The sequence below is a fragment of the Numenius arquata genome, chromosome Z, assembly GCF_964106895.1.
Source record: "Numenius arquata chromosome Z, bNumArq3.hap1.1, whole genome shotgun sequence".
Classification (NCBI taxonomy): domain Eukaryota; kingdom Metazoa; phylum Chordata; class Aves; order Charadriiformes; family Scolopacidae; genus Numenius; species Numenius arquata.
The window spans coordinates 44,694,145-44,716,598 of NC_133616.1; the positions used below are offsets into that span (position 1 = coordinate 44,694,145).

Sequence of the window (22,454 nt, forward strand, 5' to 3'; positions counted from 1 at the left end):
GTGTTGATGAAGAGGCAGCCGTTCTCAGCCCAATAAAAGAAATATTCCTACACCATTCTATACATACAGCCCTCCATGAACACCACGTGAAACCCCAAGAGCAAAGGCCTTGCTCCTTTGTTAAAAAGAAAAAAATAACAACAACATAAACTTTGGATAGTTTTATACCTGTCCTCTCGTTTCTCATAGGACAGGTGAAAAAAAACAGTCTGGATTTGTTTTCATTTGTTTATTGGGGAAAGGAAGGTAATGTTTTGATGGAAATGCCCAGTTTTGCTAATGCATGAGCAACGTAATCAGGTTGTTCCATGATTATCACCTCCAGGTTTTCCAGCATTGGCCATTATCAGAAACTGGAAAAAATCAGTACGACATGACAACTTTATGTTCCTACAGTTTTTTTTGTTGTGGTGTGTGGTTTTTTTCTTAAAATGAAACTCCCAAATACCAGGTCCACCTATTTGACAGGAAACTAGACAAGCGTTAAATGTTTTGTACACATTAGGAAAATAATAACTGTGATTAACTGAAGTGAATACAGGGATATGCCATGTGGAAAAGGCTTCTTAAACACAACAAAATAAAAAAAACGCATGCCTTGGTCTTTCTGGATTGCATATAAAACCTCCGTTTAGCAATGCCACACCTAGTTCCCTGAATTTGTGGGTAAAAGTCCAGGAAAAAAATAAAATCATCTAGTTCGCTGTTTAACTTGAGCAGGAAATACAGTTTAATCATTTACAGGGCAGCACTCCAACTGCCAGCTTGCAATCCAACTGTATCAATAACGTCAGGTTTTCTGCTCCTCCTTCTGTTAACCAAGTGATAACTAATCTTCACCTCATGGCTGTGAATTAGGCAGACATTATTTTCTTTTGGGGTTTTGTGCTGGTCAAGAAAGCAAACTGCCAGGAAACACTCAGCAAACGCATGCCAAAATTCAGTTCTAGGAAGAAACTCTCATTTTAAATCTTTCTCAGCCCAAAAATCAGTACCTATGATCCCTAGGAGCGAGAACCTAGCTTTTGGGAACTCGCTATATCACAATCTGACCTTCTGTGACAGGGTAACTCTGTAACATAGAACCAGCTTGTTATATGTGCAAACACTTCTTGCACAGAAGTCCTTGTGACTATCACAGAGGAAAAGCCAGTCTCCTTATTGGAGTCAATGGTGAGGACAGCAGGTCTTCAGAAATCAAAAATCAAAAGCCACACTGCCACTAGCAATGATGGAAAAATCTTGCTCCAACTGAACAGCAAAATTTTTAATGACAACTGCCAGAGATGTATTTGGTCTTTTTATTCACCGCAGAACATGTCTACATAAGTCATACTCCACTTACGAAACGCAAAAGTTAAGGTTATTGTTTAAAAAACACCAAAAACATAATGCATAATGCTTCCTGTGAGGAAGCTTTGAGATAAATTATTTCAGAGCTTATGTTTTGAGCACATATTCTGAACTATGTACATGCATTTGATCCAATTAACACCTTACACAGTAGCCTCCATAAACATATTCCTTGGAGATATTACTACAGTAACTCCTTCAGCATTTGCTACTGTAATGTATCAAGCTAACCCAAGCACACTGAACTGAGATATGTCCTTTCTAAGGCTGACTGCACGTGGTGTACATAAAAGCATAATGAGATATTGCAACAGTACTGCAACAATAAAATGTCAAAGAGCTTGATGAGAGTAAACACTGGTTTCAGAATTAAAACCTAAGAAAAAAAAGAGACTTTGCATTCGCAAATATAGCTCTCACAAGGAGAAAAATACGAGCCACAGCATCAGTAAATCAGCTGCTAAGAACAAAACCAACTGGGAACAAAGCAAGCTGGAAGGGTAAGATTTATACATGCAGAAAACAGCAGAAACAAGCATTTATAATTAATGAGAGAGAAGAAGGACACATTTCATGATTAACTCAAACTGATCAAAGTCCTTACCTCAAAGATAAGGAGCAGTTCTGCCTTGCATGCTCCTACTGTTCCCACTATCACGATGGCAGCACAGCACAAGACATATTTTGATTATCTGCTGTTCATTTCTTAATTATATCTCATGTATACTTCAGTGGAGGAGCACCAATTGAAGCAAGCCTCACACAAATTTCAAGCCCAAAATGGAGGAGACATCATTCATTTAAACCTATTTCTCACTGAACTGAATTCCATTCAGAGATTGCAGGCTTTTTGCATCCTCAATAAAGGGAAAAAAAAACCCAAATAGAGAACAAAAAAACCCCCTCAAAACAAAACGAAAAGCACAGCTTTATTCCTAAAAAGTGATCCTGGTAAAGATCAGGAACTCTGTCTTGTTTCACATCCTCTCCTAAAAGCAATCTAGACCGTCTTTTTTTGCGATGAAGGACACACGCACCAAGGCACGCACCTCAAAACTGCAGAAACCACCAAACTGTAAAGTTATCAATTTCTTACATGCTCAGTGGAAAAGAGAGGAAGTTGACACACATGAATAACAAATTACTTTTACAGGTGCAGAGCAAGAGCAAGTGGACTGGAGAAAATAAGCCCTGTGTAGCTACAGGACTTTCATGACTTTGTTATAGTTAATTAAAACCCAAATAGTAGGCAGTGTAAACAAAACAGAATCCTATGATGTGAGAATATTAATATAAAAGCTGTACAGGTATATATAATCTACCTCCTGCTTTCCTTTCTGTCCATTCATTTTGCTATGAAGGCTTAGAAACGTTCCAGTAGCTAACTCCTAAGCTACACATACTCTAAATCTCCACTGTTAGGGTGCCTCCAGTTCAGGTAGTCCCAGACCATCCTTTTTTTTTTTATCTTCACCCTGTAAAAATGCATTTTAAACAGAGGTAGTTTTCTAGACCTATGCTGTACCCGTTTTGAGTAAGCAGACTGATTTCTCTTGCTAATTTAGTAACACAATGCTATGGGGCAAGAAGAGTGGGGCACAAGGCAGTGCTTGCTATTCCTTAAAGCCTTTTCAAAACAAGATGATGCAACACTTTGGTTTAAAAAACACAACCACCACACACATAGGCACCTTCTCTTTTTCACAGCAAGCTTTCTTCTCTTCTCCCCTACCGCACAGTGTCGTTCCTTTTGAGCGGAGCCAACTCTCTGCATACCGATAGGTATTTTGTCTCAGAAGGCTGTGCTAGGAATTGAAATTTTCCCGGAGGGAGCGGATCCGAGAGCAGCTGTGGCCAGTGTTAAAGGACAGTGAAGTGCTTCACATAAAATGCACAAAGCTTAGCCCCCCTCCTCAGTAAAACAAGATGTGGGCTGGGAAAGAATTACATAAATCCAAACAAAATGACAAGCTACAAAAGCATGTTCTAGCAGTTAAAAATAAGATAGATTACACATATTGTTCCCCTGCTACACTCTTCAAAAAGACTATCATGGCTGTGTGTATCCCAGAAGCTATGAGTCCTGAATACCAACCATACAGAATATTGTTCTTTAGAAAATTGCTTACAGATTAGAAACAGCCCTTTTGCACTCCTGATGCCTTATCTGTTATTACTAAGAGTTTGTGTAAGCTCTCTTGATCTCTTCAGTCTATTTCTGTATGGAATTCCAGAAGCCATTTGCTAAATCTACATTAATCCTTAAACATTCAGCAGATTTTTTGAAAGCAGACTGGCGATAGAAGTGTTTTATACGTACTCAGACCTAAGAGAATAATTACGACAGGAATTTCCCAGGATTCCATCGCCTTAGTGACTGATGGTCACTGGGTCTATTTCAAGCTCTGACTACCTCCTACCTTCTATGCCCTCGTCCTTTAAGTAGCACAGAGACAGTCTGACTAGAAGGAAGGCAGATTTACCTCCAAGTGACTACCACGCTGCCAGCAACAATGACTTTAACATGGCAAGTATCTTATTAGTGTATTTGTTGGGTATGAAACTAAAACAGTGGCATAATTATTCTTTATTTTGTCAGCAGAATAAGACACAGTGAGCAGACATGAAATGTAATTAAGATGGGTCTCAAATGTTACTTGAGAGTTGCTTTTGATAAGGAGTCCAAATTGTGAAAGTTTGCTCCCATATAGATTTCTTCTATAAACCAGAAGAACCATAATTTTCCCCTGAAAAATAGGGGGTTTTGAGACAGACCATTCATTCCTACACATCAGGTGAAAGCATTTGATTTTTCTTTAAAAAACAACAAGAACTAAACAAAAACCCATTTATCACCCAAAGATCTGTCTAGTTAGTTAAACAGCTTATATTACTTGTAAAGCAAGTTAAGAGACTCAGAGTTTGGATTTGAATTCATCGTTGCTGGACTAGGTAAATACTTGCTGCTAATCCCCACGGGGTAAATGAAGTTCAGTTCAAGGACCAAGCTTCCTTTAACCAGAAAGGGCGGCTTCATTATTTGCCTCCCAGGAATCCTGGATTCCACTGGAATCCATGGAGCCGAAAAACAAGGATACGTGTGTGCCTGTGTGCGTATACAAATATGTATGTATCCACATAAGAATATACAACACACACTTACACATGGATATGGATATAGACACACACACAAAAAAGCACTCAGAAACAGTCTTTTCTTATATGCCACATCCCTCTGTGGAATAACCTCTGATTTTGGACAGCTTCTTCAGATCAAGGTCTTCAGTGAGGAGAACTAGGCTCTCCCTCTCTTCCCTGCCACTATATCAGAGGCATTCCTAAATTAGAGTGGATGAATCCATGGAGCTTGGCTGATGGCATTTTTTGATAAATACACAGGTTCCCAGGAAAACAACTCTCCCTCTTCTTAATTCACAGAGTTGGAAAACAAATAACATCTCTGCAGGATATTTGCTCACGTTTTGCAACAAGAGCAAATTTTGAATTTGCCACACGAAGTGGTGCACAGGCACATACACGCTCATCCTACCACTTCAGACTCCTGAGGCCTGCTCTTCTCCAGTCACAAAAATCAGAAGACAGGAAATTAGTCCATTGCACCACTTTTATCTAATTCTTCCTGCAGCACCAGCTCCTCAGGTTTCAACAGCAAGCTTCATAGACTATTCCATTACTGAACAACTGCAGTTTAGGATGATGGAAGAAGTACTTAAGAGGAAGGAATAACTATAGTAGTTGGCCCCAAAATCCACCTTGACCAGCATCCTGTCTCTAACACTGGATGCCAAATGAACACCAAGGCAGTCATAAAGCACAGTATTTTCCCAAGGTGCAGCTATATCTTGCTGATGAAAGCTTGGAGCCAGAACGAACACCTTTGTATTGGGTGGTGGGGCAGGTGTTTGTCCAAGGTTATGCAGTTGCTTTTTAACTCACACAGACCCACTGCAACTGGGCATTATGGATGTCACACGCGTGCAGCTTCACCAACTATTGCACGAAGAGCACTTCTTCTGCCCAGTCTCAACTACAACTTGCTGACTGCACTTGAAGCCTATCAGTGGATGGAGAACACCCCTGCCTTGTCTCTCCCAGCCACGAGCACTTTCTGCGCCATTTGGGATCCTGGAGATGTCCATGACAGCTCTCCTCAGCCTGTAATCTACACTGTGGATTCCTGTAGAGAAACTACTGCATGGCTTTGGTTATCCTCCTTGTTTTCCTCTGCATGCCTTTCCCAGCACTCCAAAACTCCACCAGTGACCTCCACACAGTACAACAAACTAACCCAGTTTATTTCTAAGCTGCTTTATAACTTTTGCCTTATCACATAATCATACAATGGTTTAGGTTGAAAGGGACCTTAAAGATCATCTAGTTCCAACACCCCTGAGGGGACACCTCCCACTAGACTGGGTTGCTCAAAGCCCCATCCAGCCTGATCTTGAACACTTCCAGGGAAGGGGAATCCACAACTTCTCTGGGCAACCTGTTCCAGTGCTTCATCACCCTCACAGTGAAGAATTTCTTCCTAATATCTAATCTAAATCTCCTCTCTTTCTGTTTAAAACCATTACCCCTTGTCCTATCATTTTTATTTTTTTTTTTTACCTCATGTATGTGCTTTCACACCTTGCAGGACAGAATTGGAATGCAAAAAGATGCCAAAACAGAATGATGGGTTTCACCAACATGTAAACTGGGATATCTTCCCAGAGCATAGTAAATTTAAACAATTCCCACAGCACTCAGCAGCAACACCAACACCCACAATTAGGAGGCAGAAGTGACAACAAGACTGATTACTCACTGGGACACTGACTGTCCTGGGGTATCTTTTTAATAAATATATACATTTTCAAAAAACAAATACATACACAAAGTATACCTCACCGTTTTTAAAGTATACATGATGACTGAACCCAACAAGAAGAGATATTATCGAAGAAACAGGTTTGTTTCAAAAGAGGTAGAAAGAATTGGTTTATTATTTCTTTGAAGACCTTGGATAAACATTCAAAATACATTAGAAATATATGCCACTGATATGATATTAATGAAACAATTCCACCTTCCATTTTTATTCAATTTTCCTCCTCTTAAGTCATTCAAAGATTATTCTGGTGATATTTTGTTCATGCACTGCAAGTTTTGAGCGGTGAACTGTCACCTAATGATGAACCCTTTACCCGAAGGGCACCTATTACCATCATCGGTTGTGTCTGTTCAGTCTGATGAAACTAATAGTCCTGGAAAGACAATCTATAAACTTCAGTCAAGAGACTCTACAGGAGAAGCAATAAACCCAGAATGAATACACTCAACTAAATACTTCTGGCAACAGTGAGAAAAGTGATATTAATGACTAACAGCCACATCTGAGGTGGTACCAACAACATGAGCAAAATACACAACTAAACAGTTTGCAGGATACTACACAGCAATCGTACACACTGCCATTTAAGTAGGTATGTTCACATTGCTCACAAAGGATTTCCATCCCTCTGGCACTGCTGCACTGTCAGGAGCACTGCCATAAAAGGCTAGCCTAACCTTGTGACGTCTCCCAGTGCTATTGGGTTTTGGAGGCTGAAGGCCAAGGTGCCACAAAATTTGTAATGCATTTAGAAATAAACATCAACCATTTATGCCTACAAATATATAGAAATATATTTGGGAATACAAATATATCTGTTAGTGGAGCTGCTTCTTTTCCATAAGTTTTAAAACTTTAGTATACAGGAAAGAAAGCCAGAGGCCAACCCAACGCTAGTAACAATGATTGACAGAGGGACTAGAGGTTTTATTCAGAAGTGCTGTTACTTACAGCTTCTAGTATTTCACGTATTATACAATGATTGTTATAATGTGCATTCAGTGTTCATTTTCTAAGTATTATACAATGATACATAAATTAAATGCTTTGCCACACCAACACTGACTGTATGCCCATCAGCTGGAACATTTGACCAACCTTACTCTGTTGCAGACAGTATCTTGGTAAACCAAAGTCTCACAGAAATCTGTGTCTAGAAAAGGCCCTACCTTCTCTTCCTCATGTACTCTGTTGGCATTTTCCATCTGAAAGCTGTGCAAGGACTGGATTTTGTCAATCTGCTGTCGCTGTTTCTCTAGCTCCCCTTGGAATTCATTCTTTTTGAGCTCCACAGCACCCCTCTCCGCTGCTGCTCTGCGGACCTTGCCTTCCAGATCCATGATCCGACCCTGAGGAAGAGCAAATTAGTCAAAGCAAACAGAAATGCTTCCCCTTTGCCAGACTCTTCTCCAATACAGTCAAGGAATACCAAATTTCACAGAACTAACAGTGCTAATGTCAAAGTCAGCTGGTGATACCTGCCATACACACCAGTTTTATGTAAGTTACCAGTAGAGCATATTCTGTAGAGACTATCAAAATTTTAATTAAAGAGATAAGCACTTGAGCTTAAAGAAACCCAAAACACGCTCCCCTCAAGAAAAAACATAAGAAAAGATTGCAGTCTACAATCTCTCTCAAGTACAAGGTCAAATAATCTCTTAAATTTAATTCAGACAGTTCTGACATCACTGCATTTCCCAGTGCTCATCCTAAACTAACTCAGAGGGAAAACTCATCTCTCAAATGAATACATTTTCCCAGAAGACCAGGGAAAGAGGGGAGGGAGGAAAACACTGACCTACTTTTATGTAAAACAACTGACATGTGGCTGTTACACAAAGACACATGAGAAAAACTCATTTATAAACCAAAAATCATCATTCTTCTTGATTGCTCAAAGAGCAGCGACAATCAGAGGAAAATTCAACACCATCACATATTGCACATAAAAACACAGAGACATAAGGTAAAGGAATCAAGCCTGATACTGCCACAGCTTTTTTTTTTCCCCTTTCTTTTTTTTTTTTTATTTCTTTTTTTCAAGTACCAATTTGCTTTTGCAGGACACTGCTTCTAAATATTTCAGGTTAAAATGGCTCTTCAGCAGGAAGGAAAGGTATAAAGACACGTGGCAGGAAGTGGGGTGGGTTGTGGAATATCAACAAAATTTACCCAGGTAGAAAGACCTGGGGATTCCAAGTGGATTAAAAAATAGGTACTATAAAAACTCTACATCTTCCAAGATTCCAAGAAAATGGACCAATTTTCCTAACGCACAGTATATTGCATATTACTGCCTACCTACTCTGCTTCTCTGCCACAGAAAGCAGGAGAGTAGAGAGGTGGCAGGAGTCAGGGGGGGTTGGTGGGGAAAAGGAGAAGCACTTGCAGTTTAGCTGCAAAGGAAAAGCAAAGCACTTACTCCATTTCAGTCATAATAGCTGCCAAGTCTTGCCAACAAACGAATGGGCTGAGAGAGTGCTTTAGAAGCTCCATCTGCACCTTCAGCTACACTTTTATTTCATTCAGAGTGCATGAATACGCAGACATTATTAAATGATTTTTCAAGCTAACTTTGGGAGAAACATGCAAGATGATGGAGTACATCAGTAACAGTAAAGAGGACCTTATGTCTCTAGGTTACTGAGATCAAGAATAAGCTAGTATGGTAGCTTATTCTCCTCACAGCCATGCAGCAAAACTTTCAGCAGTACTGACATAGTTGCTACCTGCTTGTAGCCACCATCCCGAGGCCACTGACTAAAGGGAACACAAGGGATGACCAGAGTTCCAGAAGACAGGGCATCATACCCTACACCAAGGGAGAGCTAAGATACACCCTTAAGAGCACGGCCAGAGACAAGCGTCCTATTTGAATAGTGCCCACTCTGAGGTGAAACAGGAGTTCAAATCTTACAGCTGTCAACTCAGTCCTGAAATTTGACTCAAAGAGGATACAAATTCAGTGGAAATACTTGGGAGCAGCTCTTACCAGCCACGTTTAATCACCAGACTGTTAGTTTTAAGGTTTGCTTGGTAGAAAAAAAAAAAAAAAAAAAGAAAAAGAAAAAAAGAACCATCCTGCATGCGTTGTCACAAACCAGCAACTTTATTCACATACTCCTCAGCTTCAGAAGGCACACTGCAGAAAGGATTAAAATCCAAGCTCAACAGTGACAGAAAAATAGCAGACAGGGTATTTATTCCATGTGTGTTGTGTGTCCCCTTAGGAAAGGTTTCTAAGAAATACAAATTCAGATTTTTGGACCGTGTTTCTGAGCAAGCCAGATTTCCCTGTACTTGGTGGGAAAACACACATACATTCTTATGGGTCATGTAAGAAAAAAATTTTAGGGAGATGAGCAAATTGCAGATGCCCATTCAGATTAAAAATGGAGTGCCAGTCTCAATACACAGGTAGGAAAAAAAGCAGAGGATAGTATTTGCCACATCAGTAGAATGACACAGTACAAGACAGCTGAACGCTTTGTGTGAGCAGAAGTGACAAGTACCACAGAAGCAGGTCTTCAAGCTTTGGATCCCCCTCACCTACAAACAGGCATTCCTCCCATTCCCCCATCTCCAACTACTGATAAGCAATAACTGTAATATTTGTGAAAATTCCTACAACAAGCTGAAGCTCCTGGCCCACCACATGCAGCAAAAGCATCTTTCTGGTTGTGGACCATGTTTGTTAAACACGCAAGTACAAGACAACACAAAGAGCAATAGGAAGTTACCTGCAGATCCACGCTGCGAGAACTTGCAATCCAGTAATTGAAACCCAAAACAATGATGCACGCCACAAGCGCAGCCACAAGGAGAGGTGGAGACTTCATCCCTCGGCAGCTGTTTCCTAGTCCTACCATTTCATGAAAAAAAAACAAACCCAGACAACCACAACAGGGTGGAAACCTGCAATTTAAAACAGACACATTATATCGCATCCTCCACTATAGCTATTTTATGCACATAATGAAACTTTTACTGCAATAACGCAACAGCTCTTAGATGAAGGGACTATGCCCAGCAAGGAAGTCTAGATACTTCCATCTGAAGGACAAAGGCCAAATTAGCAGACACTACATTGATTTCAGTGGTAAATTGTATTAAGTGATGTATGTTTTGATCCTCAGCTGCTTTCTCTGCTGCTAACAGAAAATAAATAACCTTGCTTTAATGAATGAGCAGTACCAAGGGTACTACTGGTTGCTATTGAGACTTGAGTTGTTTCTATGGAACAGCCCACCTTAACAGAAAAGCAGCGGCAAAGGGCAGCTGCAAATCTATTTGAAATAGCGCATATTCATCCTATGAGCTGACAAAACCTGTTAATAATGAGTTAACAGCACCTAGCTCAACGAAATCTCAAGCTCCACTGAGAATCTCGGCCACAGTTTGCAATAGATTGCTCGCTCTCTTGTAAACTGAGAGCAACTTTTTTTTTTTTTTTCTTTCTGCACTCTGCAGACAAAAGCCAGCAAAAATAAGCACAGAACATCAAACTGACAGCAAACACAGATGCATCACAGGACACTAACTAAATCTGAAATGGGTACATTTACTAATAATACATTGTACAGTCTCTTAAAGTGCATGCTCTTAAATAAACCAACTTCTTCCCTACAGATGCAACTCACAGGCTTTGAGGTATTTAAAAATTAATAAACGGTAGTGACTCTCAAAGGGTTTACACATGGACAGATGCTGTAATCACAGGGGAAGAAGGTGATGCCAGCAGTTAGCAGGCACCAGAAATGCCGATTCTACTGTATGTCCAGCACTTAAGTCCTTCAACAGCTCACCTATACCTAAGTGTGCACAGAAACCCTCTGCAAGATCCCCTCTTTGCATTCAATTTAATATATAACCCATCTTCCTCGTTTATCAGCAGGGAGTGCAAAATACTGCCAGACTGGCGAAGGTTTCAAATCTATTTGTTCATTTGAAAAGTCTGTGCATTTGTTTATATTTGGGGATGGAGTATAGATAGAGCCTGAGAGTAAGACACAGCTTCCTGAAAATGTTGCCTCTTCGTGTACATACACACACACATACCCAAAAACCAAACCCAAAGCAAACACAAAAAGGTGCATGTAGCTGCACAGGTCTGACACCCGAGGCCTGAGTTTCTTGTCTAAGGAAACCTCAGCTATGGAGCAAACCAATGCATGCAGCACAGCTCCAGTGGACACCCACGGGGCGACGTACAGCTAAGGTGAGGTCAACAGAAAAAGCAAAGGTAGGGGGAGGAACCATGCATTTTTGTGGTACAGCAAAAAAAAATCAAGATGCAGTAGACTAAACCAGATAGAGATATGCCCATATTTCCAATACACAGCTAAGAACCACAGAAGCACCTACATCTTGCACAAACAGTTCTCCTGCTGTGCTATCCTAAGAGGAGCCCCCTCACTAGTACGGAGCCACCTCATCTTACACAGATTCCCTGAAAACCAAGAATCACATACCTCCGGAGTGGCAAAAACAGGAGGTGGAAAACGGGGATGATCAGGACTGACACAGCAGTTAAGAACAAGAAAATTAATTTACTTTTGCTTACTGGAATAAAACACTACATTTCAAAAAACGTATCTCAGAACCAGTCATGAAGTAATTCGTATCCTGGTCTTCACTGTAGGAGTATTAGTTGGTACACTTGAGAACATGGAAAAATAACTAAACATAGCACTGCAAGACATCCTGGATCGTTCCAAGTGTTAGCTGAATAAAATAACTGGTATTTTCCTCCTGGCAGTCAGAAATAGAGAAAGCAGTTCGTGTTAACCATCAGTAACTACTTGCGCTGGAATTTAACTACCAGATTAATATATGGGACTAGCTGTTTAGCTCAAAAATTTTCAGAGGTAAAGCAATGATATTGTTCAAAGGATGAATGATGCTTCAGGTACAGGAGCAAAACCATGTTAAAGTAATGCTGACACACCTACCAAGTACACAAATCCAGCAGCTGTTCTGCTGTTTTCAGCTACGAAAAACAAGCAGGCAAGAAAGTGTTGCTTTCACTAAAGAATGTTTGACTTCAATACATTGTTCTCTCTAGAAAATCCAACGTTGCTTGCCCTTAAATAATTTATGTTAATTAGGAGTATAATTTTATACTCAAGAGAAGGAAAGGCAAAATGAAGAGGAAAGAGATGAAACAGAAGGATCTTCCATCCTAATAGTACAGACTTAAAACACTACCTCATTTGCAATATCGATAGTCTCTCTCTCATCAGTTTAAAAATTAAAAATGTTTAACTTTCTATCATGGATACACACAGGCATGTATTCTGGACAAGAGATAAGCAAATCAGCTCAGTAAGTACATTTACATGGAAATGTATTTGTACATGCTGTTTTCCAGGAAACATCTGGTTTGGCACAGTTATTTGAGTTGAAAATAAAATATGTTTCTGATTTGATGGGTAAGAAAGTGATTTTACTTAACATGAAGGAATCCATCTTTCATGAATGTTTACTACAGATGTGAAAATGAGATGCTGTATCACATGCATAATGCTCTACATTTGGTAGCGCATAAAATTCCTGACTTCTGAACAGCAGATTTTATCCTTCTGCATTGCCAACCTAACAGCGTTTCATCAAGAGGGAGATATTTCAGACTCCGAGATATTCAAGCAAATTATCATATAGCATACTTCTGAGCAACTCCTTCTTTTCCTACATTTAGCTGGTATCCAGCAATCTTCCACTATGGACAATTAACAACTGTGATGACTAAGTCTCAAGACTAAGACATTAGAGGCAAACACAAAACAATTTATATGTTTCAGACTCCCAGAAGGACAACCAAGTCTCTCTGCTCACAAAGTCCAGCTCTGGGTATTTACATGAGACCCACTGAGCGGGAACAAGCACAACAGATGAAGAATTCAATAAAAGGAGCACACAGCTGACGGGGATGCAAAACGGGTCACTTCTCTCCCACCTGCTTACCTGCCTATCAACCATCTCCTCCACATGGTATGAAGCCAGCATACACCAGGGCAGCACACGAAAACCAAGAGCAGCTGGAACAGCTACTGAAAAGCAAAGGTGCATCTTACTTGGAGGTCTGCACCTCCGAGTAAGGATGGAGCCTTAGGAAAACCCCTTTGGAAAGGCCGGGCCATAACCATAGACAAAAAGGAGGAAACAACAAAAAAAAATAATGATAAGGACCGAGGGCTACCAGGCAGCACTGAGAGGATGCACATCCCCAGCCTGGCCAGACAGGCCAACAGGCGACCGCCGGGGAAACCTCCTCCCATTGAGGGACCCCCAAAGATAGACAACAGTGCTATCATCACCTTTTGCAGATTACTCCCTAGTTTCTCAGTGAGATTCTGGATTAAATTACCTGTGTTTCTTCAGACATTGCCATGAAATTCCTATGTCTTATTGCTTGCATAAAAATTTACCAGCTTAACCAAGGAAGCGAACCAAAACATTTTCCATTGACAACAGTTAGTTAGTTACACCCAGACTTGACTAAATCAGACTAAAAGGTACCAGAAACTGGGTTTTGTAAACAAACAACTTTTTAAAAGTAATCCTTAAAAAAGCAAATCAGCAAACATTTGTGCACCCAGTCTTCCAAAAAGAGGTGATGGTTTGGGGACAGGTGGAAATAGGTGACCAAAATAAGTCAAAACCTTTCATTTTTAGTTTCATATATGGTTAACATACAGTAGTGATTATCCTTGAAAGAAATCCAGTTGTTGGTTCTCACTCACAGCTGGATGTTATCCCAAAAATACTAGCACTCGCAGTCACATATTAAGAAGCAGTTACTGCCAGCAGCAACCTTTATGCTTTCAAGCGTGCACCAAACTGGGTCTAATACACTGTCACACGTCAGAAACTCGGTCTAATAAATCTGTTTGCCATGTGTTGTGACAGTGTCTTATCATCCTCTGCAGCAACACTGATTTGGGGTGTTTTTTCTGAAGTTCTCAAGTCAAAAGACGTCAAATGAACATTTTTCCAATAGAGACTTAAAGATTGTACAGTGAACTCAAGGCTGCTGACCACGAACTTTCTAAACACCTTTCACAGGAATCCACAAACTACAGGCTGAAAACAAAACAAAAAAAAAACCCTGAAAACCTCTGGAAACATTCAGCAACAGTCACTTTTCAAACTTCTGTACTTTGGTTGACCGGCTCTCTTCAAAGTGGCAACCACCCAATTTAAAAAAAAAAAAAAAAAAAAGAATTCAAACATAGATGCCGCAAGATCTTACTGAGTCACTATTTGCCCAAATTATTGTTACACTTTTTACAGGAACAGGAAGGGCAGAACCACTTACAGTACAACACATTCAGGAACTGCACTCAGGAATAACCATCATTTGATACTCAATTCGGATCTTAGGTCTTCCTTTTCTAATGCATTTTAGACTAGAAGTAACAGAACAGAAGAGTATGAAAATACTGAAAAAGCGTTGTCTGCTCAGTGACTGTTACCACTCGCCACTAATTATTTTTCATAGCAGAAAGTAGCTCTTCTTTCAAAAGTCTACTTTACAAGAAGCTAATAAGCAACCACCCACAATGACCTGCCCTTTATCTAATTAAAGGGAAATCCCAAATAGGCCTGGAGCTAAAAAGATGCCAGAGGTTTAAGGTAAGTATCTGTTCTGATGAAGCAGGTTAGGTAACCAAAGGTAACTTGACAAAACCTTCTAAAATTCCCAAAGTTTCCAGACATGCTATCTAGGTGTACTTGTAGACAATACTACTACCACCTGAAAATACTGTGTATGAAAACAAAGTTAAGCAAGCAAAGTTATAGACCAGAAGGATTTCAACAGTTAGTCAGATTGTTCATTTCTTTTTAGCAAAATAGTTCATTGTGGGTATTTTTCCCACACAACATAAAATATCTTGTCAGGATCATAATTAATATGACACCCACCTGATGTTAAAAAAAATAATTAGGAAATTGAATACAAGTAAGTTTAGATATGTGGCGAGTAAACCACAAAATTGCTACCATCCCCCCACTCCTGTAACACTACACATAGGGTTTCACTGTAAAACACGCAAACCTCCCCTAGGGAAAAAAAAACGAACATTGCAAATAGTTCTCTACGAACAAACTGCTGTCAAGACGTAAGATGAAGGGCCACTTAAAAAGACTCAACCCAAGAGCAAGGTTAATTAAAAACCCAATCGACTACTCCGCTCTTCAAGTTGAGACAGCAACATGGGAACCCAATGAAGTGAAGTGAGGTAAGCCTCCTGGGCGCAGGAAATGAACCCAGTATTTACCGTGTACCCAACAGCTGAATCAAAATTTCTGAGGAGGTGGGGGAAACACTTTTCCAAGCAGAAGGGGGAAGGCCTCTGGAAGTGTGAACTTAGGAAAAGCCACCAGCACCCCAGCGGGACTAAGAAAGAGAGCTCTGGAGCTCTGCCCGTGGGAGGGAGCGCAGGGAGCCAGCCGAAGCAGGGATGGCTCAGAAGAAGGAGGGTGAACTGCTTCAGGTCACAGCCTTGGCTAGAAGTGATCTCGAACGACCACCTGGTCCGACCTTTCCCAGGAAGGAGAGGCAGCCTGGAGGAGATCATCTCACACCCTGCCTTGTAACGAGCCTCTCTAACACCATGATTTCTACCTCCGCTGTGCATACCCAGACCCGTTCTGGGCTCGATGCGCTTCGCTGTGCGGAGGACCCAAAGAGGGAAGACTGACTGAAGGAAAACGAAGAAGTACTACAATAAAACCCTGTTAGTGTCACGTATGCAGGCAAGCTAAGCGCCGACGAACCGCCCCGACGCCACCGCTGGCAGCTACCCGCGGCCGGTGGGAAGGTCCCTGGGGCACGGAGCCCGCCCGGGGCCGCACCTCGCTGCCCGCTCCGCCGGCCTCACCGCCCACCTCCCGCCGAGACCAGCGGCTGCCACCCCACCCCACCCCCTCACCCCCCGCGCCGGAGACGGCGCTCGTCGCTCCTCGGCTGCTGGAGCCGGCCGAGAGGAGCCAGCCAAGCGGCAGCAGGCCGCCCAGGATCCCTCACGCCGCGCCGCACACCCCGCGCCGGCCTGCCGGCCTCCTCCGCTGCAGAGGCCGCCGTGCGGGGGGACGGGGGCTCCCGGCAGGGCAGGGCAGGCCCGCCCGCACCGACCCCCAGCCCCGCGGGCAGCAGCGAGGGCCGCGGCCACTCACCTCACCTCGCCTCGCCGTGCCGCCCCCGCCCGGCAGGAAGGCAGCGGCCGGTGCCGCGCCGCCCGCCGCGAGAGAGAGCGGCGGCGGCAGGAGGCGGGGCGGGCGGGGCCGGGCTGGGCAGCGCAGGAAGTGCGGGGCGCGGAGGAAGTCTGGGGGCAGCGGGCGGCCGCCCCCGGCCCTGCCAGGGGGCGCCCCTCGGCGCGGGGTGGGAGCGCCCGGGCTCCGCGGCGGTGTCGGGGCTGCTGCGGCGGAGCCCGGCGGCCGCGGCTGGCTGCGGGGCAGCGCCGGGTGAAGCGGGTGTTCTGATCAGTCCGAAATCTCAAAGCGAAAAAGTTGGGCGACGTGGTTGTTAACTCAGCTGGACGCTTCCCACCGTCGAGGTCTGGATGTCGTTTCTGCGCGTTAGCCTTTGCAAGTGGAAGATAAACAGTCGGAGGGAACGCAAAAGCATTTAGGAATCTTTGATAGCAGTTATTATTACGAGGTCAGTTTCCTTAATAGCATGGTAGATTTTACAAAAAATTGAAATTTCTAACTGAACAATAAGCACAAACTTAACAAAAATTATCTTCCATGTGTCAGAAGACAATGTGAATGTGAACCTTTCTTCCAGTCTCTGAAGCCTGTTTAAAAATCGATCAGTTTAAGGTCTGCATTTTAGCTTTTTCATGGGAGAGAATGGGTTGGGTTTGGTTTGATTTGGTTTTTAAATAGGAGATACAATAGCTTTGTCTAGCTCAAAACCAGCAATTTTTCTCACAAGTTCAAAGCCATGTAAGATCGCATCACTCTAGTTAGGGAGATATGTGATTTCCCAAGTGGGAGATTTTTTTCTCTTCTTTTTCAGTTTTCAAGGAAAAGTGGATCCTTCTTTAGTAGCACAGCACAGCACAAGTCTAGAGATGTAATTTGACTAAAAACAGGGTTTCAAATATTTAGGGAGCTGAACTGGTTGTTGAGATTCATAAAAACACAATGAGACTCAGAAAACGACTCCTTCATCTTTGTCAGTAAGACAAGATGATAAAATGAACACCAATAAAAATATTCATTAGAAATAACTGTGCAAGCAGAAGAAAATGAGGAGTCTGCAGCTGCGACTACCAATTGACTAATTTTGCCCTGCCTGCTTACAGGCAGCTAAAAGTTCTGGGGACATAGTTCCATTATTTTCTCTGCCTCGTGAAGTTGTCTTGAGGAAAGGCAGTTCTGTCCAAAAGATCACAGAGGGGGGAAATCAGTTGGGTATAGAAATTACTGACAAGTCTCAAAAATGTATTGACTATAAAGCCTATCTTTAATAGGGAGAGTGAAGGTTTTACTAAGTCCAGCGTTGTCTGCAGTATGAATCCAATGAGAAGAAATTAAAAGAACTAGTTCAAAATGTATGTTGGGAGTCATCACTTACCAGTGTTTCAGAAAATATCAGTAACTGATACTGACAAAGAAGCTGTGAAAAGCTTAAATGCTGCAGAGCAATGGTTCTTGCATAAAAACCACCAACTCCTCTATTTAATCTTCACGGCTATCGTTTCTTTCCCTATTAATTAAACTACAACTACAACCACTCTTGCACAAAAATTTGTAGAACATGCAACATTAATAAAAAATATATCTTTATTTTAAAAACTAACAGTCATGTATTTTAACAGAGAACTTTCAAGTTTTGTCTTTAAATGTAAATGTGGTAAAAGCAAAGAATTCTTGAAAAAACCCTACTCTTGTTGGTTTAGAAGAACAAAATGGATGGCATATAGCAGCCAGACCACTCAGCATTGTTTCTTGTTTGCTGTATATTCACAATCTTACAATGGTCTTTCAGAACTATCTTCTAACACTGCTCTGAAACCAATAGGAACACACATCTACATACTTTAAGCTGCAGAAAGGTTGAGGATCTCTGCAGGAGCTGTCAGGGCCGGTACAAGAAGCAGTACGCTCGATAAGGGATTGTTTATATGGGCTTTACAAGACAGTGTTGTGACCCTCAGCCCAGGACAGAGCTGGCCTTGAGAAGAAAGCCAGATTTGTACTTGAAAACACTACATACTAGGACTGAGTGTTAGTGACTTACTGCTGCCAAAATACTGTGTCTGACAAGCATGGTCTAGAAGTAAAGCAATTTGCGGAAGGCTGCTGGAGGTGGGTCGTCTGCATAATTTGTATCTGTTCCAGAGGTATTTGTGAAAATCAAAACTACTGTTTAAACTAAAGTAAGGAAATTAGATGTGCTTTGAGAAAGACGGATTAAAAGCACACAAATCTGTATAATAATAGTTATTTATCATTGGATTAACTGGAAACGCAGCAGTAGGTTGTGATCATTGACAGATATATATATAGCTGGCATAGTGCTGAAACCGGGATGCATTTACATGCAAAAATTGAAAGTCAGCAAGTTAGTTAATGCCAAAAGAACAAATACTGTTTTGCCTATGTCAGAAAAATTAAAACTGATGGTGGTGCACATTTTTTTAACATTGAGAGTTATCCCATGAAAGATAACAGTATTCAGCAGGTGCCTTTATTATACAAGTTTTCTGATGTTAGGACTTGGCACAGAAACTTCATTATAAGCAGTAGGTTTTGATAGATGTTAAAATGTCCCTAAAAAGAAAATACCTGAGGTACAAAGTACTTTGCAGTTGTTGCTATGTAAATAGTACATGTGTTTTCTCTTGAACTGCTGGACAAATAGATCAGGAGAGTTAATCCATGAGAAAGATTGTTCTGAAGTGTGGGCATACTGCGTTTCCAGGGAGCAACTGACACATAATTGCTTGGCATGTACAATCTACAGTTTTTAGATATTACCAGCCCAGTGTTACGTATCTGTGCTTTATGTGGTGGTTCTGATACCTCCACGCATGAAAAAAACTAATGCTAAAAACCATCAATACCTCTTTCTCTTTTTTATTTTAGAAAATATCTTCTAATTTTGTGTTGTGCTTTTTTCATTAACTGAAGTACAAGGATGCTAATTATTTACCTTTCTAACATATGGGGAAAGAGCTATAGTATTTTTAAGTGGCATGTTTTGACTATTAAGAAGGAATACATCAAGCCCTGCTGAATAAGACCTGCTTGATTAGTTCAGGCCCTTCTGAAAGTTTTTTAGTTAATCTAGATGTATTACCTCAGTGGCTTGGATGTAGAGTTCATCTCAGTCACAAAAAGTATTGTCTTTTCTATGAGTCCATGCAATCTTCTCTGTTACCTGAATTCCCGAGTGCCTGTAAAATGAATTGTAAACTGTAAACTGTAATGGTAAGGTGTGTTGATCATGCGAGGAGCTGATCTTTTTTTAGCTTTCCTATCATATGACAGAGAAGGAGCAACTCTCAAAACTTTGCAGGAAATAGATTACCTTGAACCATTTTTTATTTCTTAACATGCTTTTTTCTGCTAAATGTTAAGTTAAACAATTCAACCCTCATTAGCCTTCCACTTAAAAAGAAATAATCAAACCAGAAAAATCCAAAACATCATTCTGCTTCCTCAAAGCTACTGAAAACTTTCTGGTAGAACAAGAGCATCAGAACCAGTTATGAGATCACCCTCTGGACACCCATAGCTATAACAGTGTCAGAAGATCGTTATCAATCTGCAGAGGTACAAAAATTCAAACTACTTGAGGAAGGCATTTGCCGTATATTGGTGAGAGTAAGGTCAACTGCTTTACTATACTATGATTCCTAAAGATCCCAAGCAACAGGAGTCTAACTCTCCACAGTATCCAATGAAGTCAAAGGTTTAATATATTCCCCTTTTTCCAAACACCATTAACTTAAGTTGCCAGACATCTCCCTCTACTCTTGATAAGTCTCATCCATGCAATGTCATGCATTGCAGAGTTTAAGGATCCTACTTTTGAAGGTGTGATTCTCTTGAACACCTGATCTAACCCAAAGAAATGAAGTTTTGTAGTCTAAGCTTCCAAAAAGTTTATAAAATTACCAAGAGCAATTAACATGAAAGAACAACAAGGTTTCATTTTAAAAATTGCATTAAGTCAGGGCTATACACCAAAACCAGAGGGGGCTGGAAAACTGAAGGCAGCTGCTGGGAGATGGATGATATCCCCTGCCTCCTGTCTCCTGCTCTCAAGGGAGGACATCTTAAATCCACGTTATATGCTTCAGAGGTGCTGAACATATTACAGAATATGAAAGACCAAATTTGCAACACATTTCTCAGTAGCAGAAAAAAAAAGTAATACAAATTATATCTTTTCTCCTGGGCAATATGTATGAGTATATTATTTGTGAATGCACACTGACCTACAGGTACATTGAGGGCCTGATCTTTTATCTTTTATTTAGCTTTTGGGCTATCCAGTCACTGGATGTCATTCTATTCTATGGCCTGCATTTTACAGTATGTACACCTTAGTGATATAATTTGACCTTGAAAATATATATCCAATGAATCTTCAACTAAAATGGGTGAAAGCTGAAACATTGAATGAAAACTAACCCTTTCACAAGCCAATGAATCTACATAAGCTTTGAAATGCACTTATGAAGTGAGAATTTTCTACTATATATACTGCAAAAAATCGACATTACTGTACACTACTTAGGTCAAGTAGCATGCCTAATGTTATGCATGTTTTAATTCTTTAGAACTGGATTTATGTACAGTGTTTTGTATTGAGTTGGAATGCAGTTGCAAATTGGAAATGGGAGTAATTATGTGCTTATCTAGGAATTAGTATTAGATGGTATTTTCTTCTTCCATATTAAAAGAAATCCTTCTGAGAGCTTCATCTGGATTCCAACTTATCTGTGTGTTTGCAGAGATAGAAACCTTCTATTTAGGTAATGTCATGTTAAATCTAACCAAGGCATTCACAAACAAAACAAGCAATAAATGGGAAGCGGGGAACAGTTCATTTGCCTCTACAACAGTTCTCAGAGGAACTGCTAGCTGAAATCTGACCGTAGTCTTGCATTACTGAAGCAGAGACATGTTACCACAGATCAATGATAAGGGGTTTTCTTTGCCTTTCCCAGCTTTTGTGTGCTCTCTCTGAGTAACCCTGCATGCTGGCCCTGGGCATAGCTTCTGTAAATGGCAGCATCATTCTGGCTCCTTCAGCTCTGCAGAGGTTGCCTCAAAGTATCAGCTCTCTTGCTTAATTGCACAACCTTGTTTAGAGAAAATGCCCGATATGCTCTGAGAACATACAGCTTCATGGGAAGTCCAGGCTAACTGTAAGAGTTACAGTTCGGCAGGCTGGTCTTCCTAAAACAAAATCAACTCTACTTACCATCTGAAAAGGCCATAAAAAGCCACCTTAGCAAAGAAGATGTTGGCTTGGAGAGCTGAATATTTCTGACTGAATATTTCTGTCCAAGATCCTTACCAGATTACCTGCCAGCTTCACTGTGTGACTTCTTTCTGTTCACCTTACTTCTGTGTCTTTTGTATGTTTACAGTTCCCTTGTCCTGCTTTGGGAAATAGTTTTTTCATTCACAGGCTATCTCTGAAAGTTGCTTCAGAAGGTTCATTGATTAATGTTACTCTTCAGCATTGGTTAGTGACATTTTCTTGGGAAAAGTAGTACCTGCAGGCAATGGCTGTATTCACTTTTGAAGTTTCACCTTGAATACCTGTGTAGCCAGAATTGTCATTTTTTTCTCTTCCAGAACAATATATAAAAGACCGAGTTCCTTATTTTCAACCTTTTTAGCTTCCATATGTGTAAGCCAGTAAGAAGAATGCAACACATTCTTTTCTACAGATGTTATACTGATGGACAGATTTCTGTGATACCGATTGCATAGGCAATAAAGGATGCCAGATTTGCAAGCATTTGCTGCAACCTTGTGCATACGCATAGGGTCACATACACAGGTCATAGACTGAACCTGTTTTTTTCCTAGAATGTGTGCTGCCACTTGCAAAATTGCAAAATTGGCCTATTTGACTGAAATTCAGAAAGTGCAGTTTCTAGCCTGACCTCGGTACACAGTTAAAGTGCACGTCCATCTTCTCTGTTCCTCAATAAGCCAGAAC

The 22,454-nt window shown here is 41.1% G+C and overlaps 1 protein-coding gene across 1 annotated transcript in view; it reads right to left on the reverse strand.

The window, feature by feature from the left end:
• The window catches only part of GOLM1 (golgi membrane protein 1), a 28,001-nt gene extending 17,879 nt beyond the window's left edge, over window positions 1–10,122 (reverse strand). The window contains exons 1-2 of the mRNA XM_074166559.1: window positions 9,994–10,122; window positions 7,420–7,599 (exon numbers count right to left, since the gene is read on the reverse strand). Of these exons, the coding sequence (XP_074022660.1) occupies window positions 7,420–7,599; window positions 9,994–10,122 (309 nt within the window). The remainder of the gene's footprint in view (window positions 1–7,419; window positions 7,600–9,993) is intronic.
• Window positions 10,123–22,454: the final 12,332 nt, after the last annotated feature.